At 37.7% G+C, this 14761-nt stretch overlaps 1 protein-coding gene across 1 annotated transcript in view; it reads right to left on the minus strand.

Moving 5' to 3' along the window:
• The window catches only part of CPB2 (carboxypeptidase B2), a 54905-nt gene that overhangs the window by 16808 nt on the left and 23336 nt on the right, over positions 1-14761 (minus strand). The window contains exons 5-8 of the mRNA XM_081547356.1: positions 13914-14015; positions 11712-11816; positions 3790-3900; positions 1015-1108 (exon numbers count right to left, since the gene is read on the minus strand). Coding sequence (XP_081403482.1) covers positions 1015-1108; positions 3790-3900; positions 11712-11816; positions 13914-14015 — 412 coding nt within the window. The remainder of the gene's footprint in view (positions 1-1014; positions 1109-3789; positions 3901-11711; positions 11817-13913; positions 14016-14761) is intronic.

A 14761-nucleotide genomic window follows, 5' to 3' on the forward strand; every position in this document is an offset into this window, starting at 1 on the left:
CCATGAGGTTGCAGAGAGTCAGACATGACTGAAGCAACTTAGCAGGCAGCACTTCTTTTTTAAAGGAAATACACAGGATCATGTGGCTATGACAGCGTACGGTAAAGGAATGGGAAGAAGAGGATATTTCCGGGACTTCAACAGCTTTGCTCCCTCTGTATTGTCCTCATAGAGCCACATGCTCCCACTTTCAAAAATATAGATGATTCCAGCTCATTGTTTAGCTTTGTAGTTGTTTCCTAAATGTAGTAACTATGAAATATCCTCGGAGGATGGGTGAACTAACACCTACCTCCCTAAGAGCAGACAATATTCCTGAAAGCCCAAGTCAGTGTTCACTGAGTACTATAACTCATCTGAATCAAGGAACAAGGAATTCCTACTGTGCTGAATACAAGTTTCTCTTTATGATATTCATGTAAGAAAGAACTTAAGAAGGTGAACAGTAACAGCGAACACAAAATGTTTTGGGACTTCCCTGGTCATCCAATGGTTAGGACTCTGCACTCCCACTGCAGGGGGCACAGGTCTGATCCCTGGTCCTGGTGGGGAAAACTAAGATCTCACAAGCCAAACAAAGAAACAAAGGTTTTGTAACACTATAGAAGTAAATATTTTCCTAAACAATTGAAAATGAGAGGTACCCATCCAACTGTTGTCTTTGATATCCTCATAATGAATGCTATTTGTTTATGAAAGTAGGAAATTTAGTGCTCAAATCCTTATGATTCTGAGAAAAAGAATTTTACAATTTTGAAGCAAGAAGGAACCTTATAGAACTGGTCCAACCGCCTTCTTACAAAGACGTGGCTATTAAAACAAGGAGGACAGGGTGAAGATGTTCTGTCGATTTTAGTCAACCTTCACATCATTGCTTTTAAGCAAAAAGTTTCTGATTTCAATTATTTCCTGATTCAGATAGTCCTCCCCTCTAATTAGCTTGAATTAATGGGTTTTTAGGAATACCACCTTTTAAATGAAGAGACGTTGTTAGAAATTAAGCAAACAACCTACCACACCACTGTTTGGAGGCAAAGTTCCTGTTCAGGTCTGTTCCGACGCAAGCATTGTTTTCATGGAAAGAACGATTCTTTCTCCACATTCGATCCTAAATAAACAAAACACAGATTACCAGAGCATCCATGTTTGCGGTTTGGAAAGACGCCACTTTTAACGCCAAAGTGGACAGTGTTGTGTTTCTCTCCTTTAACCCCATCTCTTCACCCGGTCACTGTCTTCACAGTACTTCTTGCATGGCCCTTGTTCTATCCAGGTCTTAATTGGGTTCACTCAAACTTGAATCCAATGTAATGGTGATATTTGATGAGCTTTGACCTACCAAAAAAAAAATTTCAGCTGGTATTTCTAGGCTGCTTACTGGCCTTCTTGTTAGGTCTTGTTTCCTTTAATTTTATGCATTGTCATTTTTTATCTTCTGTCCTTCTAAGGAAAGTAAAATAGCTTGGTGTTTCAACTCAAATTAAAACTATGAGTCATGAGTTGTTTTTTTTTAATTGAAATGTATTTGACATACAACACTGTATAAATTAAAGATGTTCAACATGTTAATTTGATTCATTTACATATTATGATTACTACTATTGGGATAATTAGCATTTCTATCCTGTTACTTTAATTATCTCTTTTTGTGGTGGAAATGATTAAGATCAAGTCTTTTAGCAAGTTTGATGATTGTGATACAACGTTGTTGAGTGATGAGTTTCAGTACTCTTTTTCGGTTGAATTCAACATTCACTTAAAACCTACAGGAAGCAGAGATGTTAAGATACCTCTAGTTTTATGGTGCCTGTGATTGTACTGATTCAACTCTGGTTTTTAAATGTAAAGCAAAAATACCCCATTGGGTTCTTGGGGTAATCTGGGAATTTAATCTTGTAAACAGTTGCATAGAAGTTCTGGGTTGGGATAACATGGCACCCTTTTCCCTATTCCACCAACCCTTCTGCCCAGCCTCCCAGTCTGTTTCCAACCCCAGGCCTGTGATTCTGGCAGCAACAGTTGCTCCGAGGAAATCGGGTTCTTGTACTTCAGGAGCTAATTGGCAGAGTTAAGATACAAAGGACAGTTATCGAGTAAGACTATCTAAATTGTGGCTGAACTCCACTGGAAGTCCAGTGAAGGCATAAATTTATTGTAATAGCAATCTATAAATGGGACCATTTATTGAACTCCAATTTTGTGTTGGATACTATACAAGGTATTTCCCAATTACTTAGTTCAGGGTTTGCTCATTCCCACCTAAAAACTTTTGTTCACAGTATTTGTCTTCCCTGAGATGACTTTTTCATCAATCTCCTTCACCATTCCCATCTCTTCTGCTTAAATTAACCTCTACATAAAATAATTCCTGTATAATTCCTTATGTTTCTAATCACTGCAATTATGCTCATTCCCCTGAGTGTTTATATGTGCTATTCAAGTATGTTTTTCATATATGTTTGACTATTATAATTTTAAAAAAATTTAATTAAAAATTATTATTAGAGTTTTGTTACTTTACAATGAAGTCTTTTTTTTACACATAATAATTAATTTATTTCAACCAACATTAACAAGTCAGAAAATTGAAAAGTTTTCATATGCCTGCACACATACACACACATTTGCAAACATACACACCTATGAATAAACTCAAGCACGAAGTTTGCAGAAGTGTACAGACCAGAGTTTTTATGTGCTCCTCATTAAATTAAAAAGGACCGTACTTCATATTGCTTAAGCAATTTTACATGAATCATGATGCTGATGGATTAAAACGGTTTCCAGTATAGACAAGACTGACCATGATACTCCTGTATATGTTCATGATTGAGTTATAGGGTACTAGTATTAAATTTGTATATTGGTTAGCGTGCAGTTCTGTTATGATGCACATTCAGTTAGAATGCTGTTCTAATTCTTGCAATTCATGATTTTATAAATCAAAATACCATCCAAACAACTCCTTGTAAGAATGAACGGATGTAGGCACTGTGTATCAAGGCAGCTAACATTAAAAAAGAGATAAAACCAGACCTGTGCCACTCTTACTGGGAAAACACCCTATCACAATGAAGTAGTCTTGCCAAAAAAGTCAAACCTGAATCTTATTAAGCTCCTAGAATCCAAATATCAAATTTCAGACAGAGGACAAAGGAATATGTTAAACTACAACATGGCTATGTAATGAGTAAATCCAGACAGGCAACTCTTTTCTTCAGTAAAAAAATTGCAGGGAAATAGAGAAAAAGAGAGATGGGAAGAGAATCTATGGATTAAAATAAAAATAAAGGCTATAAAGCAATCACAATATGTCAACCTTATTTGGATCCTGAACCAAAGAAATGAACATTTTAAAAAAGTTATGGTATGATTAGAAATTTAAATGCTGATTAGAAATTTTATGATAGTAAATAATTATTGTTCATCTTTAGGTATAATTGTATTGTTATTTTTTAAGACCTCAGTTAGATGTATCCTGAAATATTTATTGATGAAATGATATGGTATCTGAGATTTTCTTCAAAAGGATATGGGTAGGATAGAAGGGAGCTGGGGATACAGATGAAAAAAGATTGGCCATGAATTGATTGGCTATATGATAAGTACATCAGAGTTTACCATACAATCATTTCCACTCATGTATGTTTGAACTTCCCCATAATGAATTAAACAAATTATTTTTCATAATAAAACCATTATGCTGGGATCCAGGATTCTATCAATCATTCCGTCTGTGTATCCTGTATGCCCTAAAGAGTGTGTTTTGTTTTCTTTGTCTTCACCTACCTTTTTCCATGTGTAGTCATAACCATCCACATTAACCACTGGCATAATATAGAAATCCATATCCTTCAGAAGATTGGTATGTAGCTTTTCTTTCTCATAGTAATGAGTTACCTACAGATTAAACCAAGTATATTTATTAATGTATTTTCACTTCCTTCTAAACTTAGCCTGTTTCTTTTTTCTAATTGAGATATAATTGACACATAATCCTGGAACAACACAGGTTTGAACTGTGTGGGTCCACTTGTAGGCAGAGTTTTTTCAATATTAAGTACTAGAGACCTACACGATCCGCAGTTCATTGAATCCACAGATGCAGAACTGTGCACAGATGGAGGGCCTACTGTAAACTTATGTGTGGATTTTTGAGTGTATGGAGGGTGGGTATGCCTAACCACTGCATTGTTCAAGAATCAACTATATTAGGTTCAGGTGTATTACCTAATGATTCAATATTTGTATATATAGCGAAGGAATCACCACAATAAGTCTAGTTAATATCAATCTAGCTAACATCCACTAAACTTGGTCTATGATTTTTGTTTTTCTTTAAATTTGACATTTAGATTTTCAGATTTAACTTTCAGGAAGAGGATTAATTCCTTGAAAAGTCTAGACTTAGGATACTATGCTGACAAGTGATGGTAAATGCCCTGGACATGGGACAACTGGTCTTCCTATTTAATGGAGTCAGAAGACAGAACTATATGTTTTCTAAAACTTCCTTCAAGATACAAAAGAATTCTTTACTACTACATAAAGCCCACCACAAAGATTTAAGGAAACAAAACCTAGATATATTTCCACTCTTTTTATAATAATCTGCATCAATCACCACTTAAACTAACCTTGTCTCATTCCCAGACATGTCTAGATAATATTTTCTGCATTGTCTTATAAGTTGTAAGCTAAATTTTTGCTAGAATTGTGTGTATTTCCCAAGCATTTGGTCATTTGGCTTTAAAGTCAATGGTAGCTTTTCCTAGGTACCAACTGTGAGTTTCCTATCAGACATCATCTGACACTGATCTTCTGTGCTTTAGATTCATACCCAGCTAGGGTCACATAGTTTAACATGATCCAAGGACATCCACATTCCAATGACTGAGAAGTTAACCCCAAAATGACCAAATATAGATGCAGGAGAACCACAAAGACAAATTTCAGGTAGTTAAATGATTTCATCTGGTGACTCAGAGGTAAAGAACCTGCCTGGCGAATGCAGGAGACTCAGGTTAGATCACTGGGCTGAGAAGATCCCCTGGAGAAGGATATGGCAGCCTACTTCAGTATTCTTGCCTGGGAAATCCCATGGACAGAAGAGCCTGGTGGGCTACAGTCTATGGGGTCGCAAAACACAACTTAGTGACTAAACAACAACAAAGCTTTGGCATAAATTCTTCATTTGTGGTAACATTGCTACATTTAAATTCATGGATTAGTTCACAATTTTTTGCTGATTTAAACTTTACTCAAAAGACTTTGTTAAGAAACATTTTTTCATTATTGATAGAAGAAAAATGTCTTTTTAAAAAATTGAAGTATAGTTGCTGTACAATTTTATATAAGTTACAGGTGTACAATACAGTGGTTCACATACACCCGCAAAGGAAACCATCAACAAAACAAGAAGAAAACCTACTGAATGTGAGAAAATATTTGCAAATGATATGATCAATAAGGGGCTAATATTCAAGAAAAATGTCTTCTAAATCTTACCTTTGCTATAGCTAAAATGTTATCATTTTTCTTTAAATATTTAAAATACTATATGCCTATCTCCATAGAACAACCATAATAGTAAAATTTAAATTATTTTCCATAGGTAACCACTTACTAAATATGGGAGAAAGGAAAGAAAAAGTACAAGTTACTTTTTGACCCACTATAGGTCAGAAAGAAAAGCTTAATGAAAAAGAAACAATTTTATAGAATGAAAGAAGAATATTTTAAGTAGATGAGCAACTAGTGAAATACATTTTTATGCTACAAATTTGTAAATTTATGTTAGAGTCATTTTTTCAATAATAATGTAGCATTCATTATCAGAAAAAAATTAGATCTTATTTTCTTTAAAATAAGAAAGTATCATTTTTATTTCTACAGTGGTTGCTGAACTTTTAATAGGTATGTCATGGTCAGTTTCTTTGTCTTTTTCACTCTCCTTATTTCCTTTCTACTTTAGCAATGGTTGGATGGAAGTCTTTCAGCAAAAAGTTAGTCTCTGAGAGAAGATCAAATATTAGCCTGGAAATTTGTTCAATAAGCAGGGCTCCAAACAGAGGGGTGAGTGAGAGCTGACACACAGCCTATACTGTGTGTCAAGCCTGCCCTCTGTGGGGCTGCAGCTGGAATCCCAGAGGAAGGGGGCCCTATTTTTTTTTTTAACAATTTATTGAGATATTATTCATATACCAGAAAATTCAGCATTTTAAAGTGCACAGTTCAGTGGGTTTTATATTTCACAGAATTAAGCAACCATCACCACTATCCAATTATACAATATTTTCATCACCACCCCCATCAATGTTGCTGTTGTTCATTCACCCAGTCGTGTCCAACTCTGTGACCCCAGACCTCCCTGTCCCTCACCATCTACCAGAGTTTGCCCAAGTTCATTCTCATTACATTGGTGATGCTGTCCAGCCATCTCATCCTCTGATGCTCTCTTCTCCTTCTGCCCTCAATCTTTCCCAGCATCAGGGATTTTTCCAGTGAGTCGTCTGTCTGCATCAGATGACCAAAATACTGGAACTTCAGCTTCAGCATCAGTCCTTCCAGTGAATATTCAGGGTTGATCTCCCTTAAGATTGACTGGTTTGATCTCCTTGCTGTCTGAGAGAGTTTCAGGAGTCTTCTCCAGCACCACAGTTCAAAGTCAACAATTCTTTGGCATTCTGCCTTCTTTATGGCCCAGCTCTCACAACCCCCGTCAACACCAAAAACTCCTTACCCTTTAGGAGTTACCCCTTTCTCCATTCTCTTCCCCCAGCCTCTGGCAACCATTAATCAACTTTCTGTCTCTGTGCATTTGCCCATTCTGGACATTTCATGTAAGTGGAATAATATATGGCCTTTCCTGTCTGGCTTCTATTACTTAGCAAAATGTTTTCAAGATTCATCCATGTTATAGCCTGAATCAGTACTTCATTCCTTCTCGTTGCTGAATGATATTCCATTATAAGGATATGCCACATTTTATTTGTCCACTCATAAGCTGATGGACATTTGGATTGTTTCCCTTTTTTTCAATTTTTTGGCTGCAGCATGAAGCATATGGGATCTTATTTCCCCAACCAGGGGTTGAATGGTGCCCCCTGCTTTAGAAGCATGGCGTCTTAACCACTGGACTGCCAGGGAAGTCCCTGTTTCCAGTTGGGGACCTATGAATAGTGTTGCTATGAACATTTATGATCATATGTGTTCAAATCTCTTGGCTATACACCTGAGTGGAATTGCTGGGTCAAATGGTAACTCTATGCCCAAACTTTTGAGGAACTGTCAAACTGTTTTCTAACATGGTTGCACCATTTTATGATCCCAACAGCAAGGGATGAGAGTTCCAGTTTTTTCACACTATTACCGATACTTGTTATTTGCTATTTTAAAATTTTAGCCATCCTATTGGGTAGGAGGGCTTCCCTTGTGGCTCAGATGGTAAAGAATCCAGCTGCAATGCGGGAGACCTGGGTTCAATCCCTGGGTTGGGAAGAACCCCTAGAGAAGGGAAAGGCTACCCACTCCAGTATTCTGGCCTGGAGAATTCCACGGACTGTATAGTCCATGGCGTCACAAAGAGTTGGAGGCAACTGAGCAACTTTTACTTCACTTCATTTCATTGGGTAGGAAGTGGTATCCCTTTGTGGTTTTGACTCACATTTCCCTAATGACTAATGATGTTGAGCATCTTTTCATATGCTTATTGACTATATTTGTGTATCTTCTCTGAGAATTGTCTTTTCAGATATTTTGCTCATTTAAAAACTATATTATTTATCTTTTCATTGTTTATTTGTTAAAGTTATTTATATATTTTAGATGTGAGTCCCTCATCATTTACAATTTGCAAAGATTTTCTCCCATTCCATAAATTGTCTTTTAGCTTTCTTGATAGTGTCCTTTGAAAAGCAGAAATGTTTTTAATTTTGATAGAGTCTCATTTATCTCTTTTTTCTTTGGTTGCTGTGTTCTTGGTGTCAGATCTAATAGTTCGTTGCCTAATCCAAAATCCATAGATTCACTACTTCTATATTTTCTTCTAAGATTTTTATAATTTTAGCTTTTAAACTAAAAGTGGGTGTCTGACCCACTTTTAGTCATTATTTGCATATGGTATGAGATAGGAGTCCAGATTCTTTTTTTTTTTTTTTTTGCATATGGAGAGCTGATTGTTTCAGCACATGCCCCCTTTTGACTCTGCACAAAGGCACCACCTGGACTGATGGTGAGCCTCTCTAGGTCTGCGATTAAAGAAGATGACATTCCATAGCAAATGGGAATTGGTGACAACCTGTGGAGCAACAACAGAATGAAACCAGGACCTCAGTGGAGAGGCTTAGGAAAGGGAGGATAGAGAGAAACTGCAATAAGGAGACTTCTTAATGCCTGTAAGTGGAGAAGTGGGCCCCGATGGAAGGATGACCTGAATGGATTAGTCAGGTAATGTTTTAGGATCCTCAGGACCTGGGGTATTTTTCTGATTGGCCAAGGGAACTTGGTAATGGGGCAAACCTGTGTTTCCTTCAGGCATATGGGGATTAAGGGTAGGGTTATATACATAGACATAGACAATAAACTAATGGTTACCAAAGGGGAAGTGGGGGAGGAATAAATCAGCAGTTTGGGATTAGCATATACACACTACTGTATATAAAATAGATAACAAAGATCTACTGTATAGTACAGGAAACTATACTCAATATTTTTTAATAATCTATAAGGGAAAAGAATCTGAAAAAAAATGTATATAAAACTGATTCACTTTGCTGTGCACCTGAAACTAACACAACATTGTAAATCAACTATGCTTCAATAAAAAAAAGTGGTTGGAGGGGCTTCCCTGGCTGTCCAGCAGCCAAGACTCTACACTTGTAATGCAGGGGGCCCAGGTTCGATCCTTGGCTAGGAAACTAGATTCCACATGCTGCAACTAAGAGTTGACCTGCCACAACTGAAAAGGAAAAAAAAAAATCCTGCACACCAAAATGAAAGATTCCAAGTGCAGCAACTAAGACCCAATGCAGCCAAATAAATACATAATCAAAATAGTTTTAAATAAATAAAAAACAAATGGTTAAAGTCATATATTTCACTGAAAAAAAAACCTACTTAAATAAATAAAATATAAAAGAGGGAGGGATAGTGAACCAGTGAAGTTGCTCAGTCGTGTCGAATATTTGTGATCCCATGGACTGTAGCCTACCAGGCTCCTCCATCCATGGAATTTTCCAGGCAAGAGTACAGGAGTGGGTTGCCATTTCCTTCTCCAGGGGATCTTCCCGACCCAGGGATTGAAACCAGGTGTCCCCCATTGCAGGCAGACGCTCTACTGTCTGAGCTGCTGCTGCTAAGTCGCTTCAGTCATGTCTGACTCCTAGCGACCCCATGGACTGCAGCCTACCAGGCTCCTCCGTCCATGGGATTTTCCAGGCAAAAGTACTGGAGTGGGTTGCCATTGCCTTCTCCCGCCGTCTGAGCTACCAGGGCGAAATCAATATTCTTAATTAACTTTGTGAATGATGTTGTTACTTGTAAAAATATTTTCATATCTGACATTTATCCAGTTATTTATACTTCAAAAGTCTGCCATCTAGATATCTAATCATGACCCTGAAGTCATGTAACCTCTCAAACTCTATAAGCCTTTAAATTCTGACATGGTGTATTTTAACTGTGCTGAAAGACACAATTTTTAAAAACAACATTTTCAACCAAGTTGAACATGTTCATGAATCTAATTCTTTGCCATGAATTTAATCTGTGTATCACGGGGCTCTCCAAGCATATGTTTTCTCATGAGTTTTCACAGTAATCCATAAATATATTTACAGTTATGTTTCTATATCTAGTGAATGAATCACTCAGTGAGGATGATCGCTACAGAAATAATGCCTGACACACAAAGACAACACATAAATGTTTGTTGATGGAATGATTCACCAGAAAGATAAGTAATACAACTGAAATCACTGTCTTGCCGTTAAAAAAGCAAAAAACAAGAAAAAAGATGAGGAACGAGGGTGGCAGAGGAGAGAGCACAAGAGCGAGTGAGCAATTAGAGGGCAGGAGATAAAGGCTTGACTAATTCCCATCCCGTGACAAATGATCACTCGGCTCTCTTCGCCTGGGGGACACTGAAGCTTTGTCTTTCTTATAATCCTAGACAAGAATAACAATGCCTGCCAACACGTTAACCAATAACCATTCAACAGAGAATAAATCTGTACATAAAAGCATATAAGACATTTTGAATGGAAGATTCTGAAATAAGCTATCGTGCTCATGACCATTAAAAATATAACAAAGAGCTATCCAAGTCCCAGTGTGTGGATGAATAATTTAGACCTTATCCAATGGTAAGAACCTACTTAACCCAATAGTAGGTACTGTTTAAGTCCTCTCCAGACCCCAGAGTTGTATTTCAGTTTAAACCTGCAGCATTAATTTAAATTTCCAATGCAGGAAGTGACTGTTGAGCACTGATTAAGTGGGCCAAAAAAACAGTTATAGGGAACAGAAAAATGACTTTTACTGTTTTCATTTATTGTACAGATTTACAGTCATTATAATTTTTACTATTATGACATACTCTTTGTCTCATACATGGATTTTTTTTATTACAAGTCCTTCTTTAGGGACAAAAGTCCCTACTACGATATATGGAAAAAAATATAATCTGCTCTGTAATGGGGTACTTTATGTTCAATTTCTAAGAGCAGAATATGGCAAAAGGTATCTGGATAATTCATATCAAAAGAAAAAAATTAATTGGGACTCAATTTAGACAGTTGCTTCAGTTCTTTCTTTTAGTTAGTAAATGTATTACAACTGCAGATGTGTGTTCTCAGTTGCTCAGTCATGTCCAACTCTTTGCAATCCCGTGGACTGTAGCTTTCCAGGCTCCTCTGTCCATGGGATTTTCCAGGCAAGAATACTAGAGTGGGTTGCCATTTCCTGATACCATTTCTTAATTATGTTGCAGTGTTTGAAAAGTGTGTTAGTTACTCAGTCACGTCCAACTCGTTGCGACCCCATGGACTGTACCCTGCCAGGGCAGGCTCTCTCTGCCCATAGAATTCTTCAGGCAAGAATACTGAAGTGGGTAACCATTCTCTTCTCCAGGTGATCTTCTCAACTCAGGGATCAAACCCAGGTCTCCTGCGTTACAGGCAGATTCTTTTGCCATATTAGCCACCAGGGAAGCCCGGCAGTGTTTGTGTGCTTAGTCACTCAGTTGTGTTCAACTCTTTGTGACCCCATGGACTGTAACTCACCAGGCTCCACTGTCCATGGGGATTCTGCAGGCAAGAATATTGGAGTGGGTTTCCATGCCCTTCTCCAGGGGACCTTCCCAACCCAGGGATAGAACCCAGGTCTCTCACATTTCAGGCAGATTCTTTACCGTCTGAGCCACCAGGGAAGCAAGTGTTTAGTACTAGCTGGAAATGTAGAAAAGATAAGGCAGATAATCTTTAGGGGAATTTAAATGCTTAAATTCATGATTCTCAATATGTGTGAAAGTCACCTAAGAAGCATGAGATAATTGTAGATTCCCAAGTCTCACCCCCAGAGATTTCAAGTTGAGAATTCTAGGAGGTGACCTAGAAAAACACATCTAATAAACAGGCCAGCTGAATCTACTGCTAGTGGTCTTAGGCCACATCCTGAGAAGCTCTGGGCTTTAAGAGAACGTGAATACTTACAGAGCCTACGAACCACAAGCAGAAAGCAGGAGAGATCCACTCTCTGGCATGCATTCCACAGTCAATCCACATGGCATTTTTGGCCCTTTGTTCTTTTTTAGAAACCTGCTCAGAGAAAACCAAAAAACAATTAAGAAGAAGCTTTAGGGTAATAACTTCCTGAGTAATAGGGCTTTGACTTCATCCTTTTTGCAAATCGATGAAATACGCACTATTCTCTTCATTCCTTGGAGAATTCTTGATTTAAAATTCTTTTTATTCCTCAACAAATACCTGATGATACCAGAGCTACATGAGAAATTACAGAAGTAGAGACCAGAGAACTAGTGCTTCAGGTCATATCTTCACACTCCAGTTGGAATGAAATGGGCATGGTTTGGTGGGCAGCTTTCTGTGGGAAGTGGGCCCAAAGAAAGGCTTAGGAGAGGGAAGTTAGTGGTGCCCAAGACAACCTTGGGCTCCCTCAACATTTTCCCAGGGTGCACACTTTTAATGTGCAGATTATTTCCTTATTTCACACAAAAATAAACACACATCTAACTTGACATCAATTTATTATCAACAGGTCTGGGGACGGAGGCCTTGTTCTGATTTACTATCTAGGCTACTCGTGTAAGCTGCCAACTTTCTGGAATAAGAACTACCAATTTTTCTTCAATGATAGCCTTTGATGACTTTAGAAGAATTCTCACAAACACTTCTATACAAAATGAATCATCATCATTCATCTACTTTTAAATATTACACAATTTCAGAGTATGGAGGGAAGGGAGAAGAGTGTTGCAAAATCAAAGAGATATGTGGGGTTGGAACTCCAAAGCAAGAAAAAGAGAGGGTTCCATTTTTAAATTGCCATCTATACCACTCATGGAGTTTTCTTCTTAACAAACTTGAAGTTACTGATGTACAAAAAGGCAAGTGAGGAAAGTTTTAGCCACAAAGGACTGAATTGTACAAAGAGAATTACCCAACTGATTTAATCTACTCAATTTAGAAAGAAAATCCTGAGTTGTTTTGACTAGTTGCTTTATTCGACCTTCTATTTAACTGTGCTGAGCAAATTCTCTGGGTACCCATTCCGACACTGAGGAACCCTAGGGACTCACGTGATGTGCACATCCTTGATTGAGATTGGGACTAAAGCTTGCAGGAAGCATGGTTTTCCAACATGTATATCAGGTCCCAGAAACACAATTTCCAAAGAGTACATACAACAGGGAAAAAAGTAAATGTCATAGGTAGGTATGCCATGATTACATGGATCCAGTCTAGTAGACTAACTCAGCTGCCAAGAGAACCCAATGTTACCTAGGGTCTGACTTGAGTGTACTGAAAGCTCTTGTCAGAACAGATTAAAACCCAGAAATCCTGACTGCAAATCTTATCTTTGGACAATCAAAGAGCCTCACCTATCACAGTTTAGACCACGTGAGGAAACTATGTGTGAATGAAATTTTACTAAATCAAATGTATTTTTCCAATGATTAAATTTTTGCAGACCTTCTTTTTAATTTTTTTTTTTTAGGAGAAAGAGTGGTTTTCAAAACAACAACAACAACAGAACTGCAGAATTAGAAATGAACAGGCAGGAATCAGTTTGGTTTCATAGTTCCCAATATTCTTCCTGTGGCCCAATTCACTGACTTTACTAAGGCCAGTTTGTTCAGCTTAGAATAAATAACCAAACAGATGGTAACTGAAGCAGAAGCTGTCATATCAGCCCTTCTGCCAAGAATCCCAGCAATCAACTCCTTTGGTTCTAAAAACTATATTAATGTCAATGTTTATTCAAAACAGATCCTTTTCCTTTTTTTGGCCTAAGTCAATCAGTCAGTGGTGGTGCTGATGGTGGTGGTTGTGGTGGTATAAATAAAAGGGGATTTGAAAGATAATCCGGACCAGTCTCCTCATTTTATGAAGGTAGGCATTGAAGCCCAGAAAGGTTAAATGACTTATCTATGTCACAGAGTTGATTCTAAAACTGAGGTTACTACTCTCAGATCAACACTGTAGTAGCAAAGGAAAACAATTTAAAGGTAATCACCAATCACTAAAGATCTGGATATTAAAGTTGAGGATCATTTGTAATACACATATTTCCAGAACTAAAAAAAAAAAAAAAAATCCAGGTAATAACAAGCACCACTGGAGAATTAATACCTCCCCAAAGCTGAAAAATCAGTGACTCTTACCATAACATACCTTTAAAACATAAAGTGGGTACTTCTCGTATGAGGATCCAATGTGGATTTTTTCAACCATATCAGGATACCGCTCAGTCATAACTTCTATCCAAGAATAGATCTATCAAAGCAGAAACCAGTGGTCACAGAGCAAGTTCAAAGCATTTCCCGGACAAAGGAAACAGACAAATTCTTCCAGGGAGGGTTATCCCTCTAGAAAAAATTTTGTGGCGATAATGAGGAGCTAAAACACTTGAGGCAGACTGTTTCTTCTGCTGCTTAGGAAAATCAATAAAATTAAACTTTTGAGAAGTATCAAGGTTTAGGGAAAGTGGGAATGTACCAAGAAATTTATGACAAAGTAGGGAAAGATCATCTTTAAAGCATAACTCCTTAAGTTATTTTTAAAGGCTGATCACATTGAATCCTCACCTCTGTGTATGAAATCCTATTTGCCATTCAAGAGTTCATTTTTATATGAGATTTTTAAAAAACATTCACTTTTCAAGAGTAACCTAAGGAAGCCCCAGGCACTGCCTTTGCACAGGATAAATGGAGCTGTCTTTGCTTCCCATTGGAGACTTGCGGACTCACAACAAGGTCTGTGAAATGATGAGAGGCAAAGGGGAGGACAATCCGGAGGAAAAAAGAATCTCTTCTATCCAGGGAAGGAGTTTGATTCTAAAACTCTCTCCTAGGTGGAAGTCTGGTGGTTGGTGATTCTGTCAAGGTTATAGTAGAAGGAAAAAACAAATGAATTCTAGGCCTGACTTTAGGCTAGCCCCCACTTCAAAGCCGGTGTTGAGTGGTGGAGCCTGGTCATGTTTTAAAGTAGACCAACTTCTCAGGGGCCATTTTAAAATGTTT

This window comes from Giraffa tippelskirchi, chromosome 12 (genome assembly GCF_054371585.1).
Source record: "Giraffa tippelskirchi isolate mGirTip1 chromosome 12, T2T-mGirTip1v1.2.pri, whole genome shotgun sequence".
In the NCBI taxonomy this organism is placed as follows: Eukaryota; Metazoa; Chordata; class Mammalia; order Artiodactyla; family Giraffidae; genus Giraffa; species Giraffa tippelskirchi.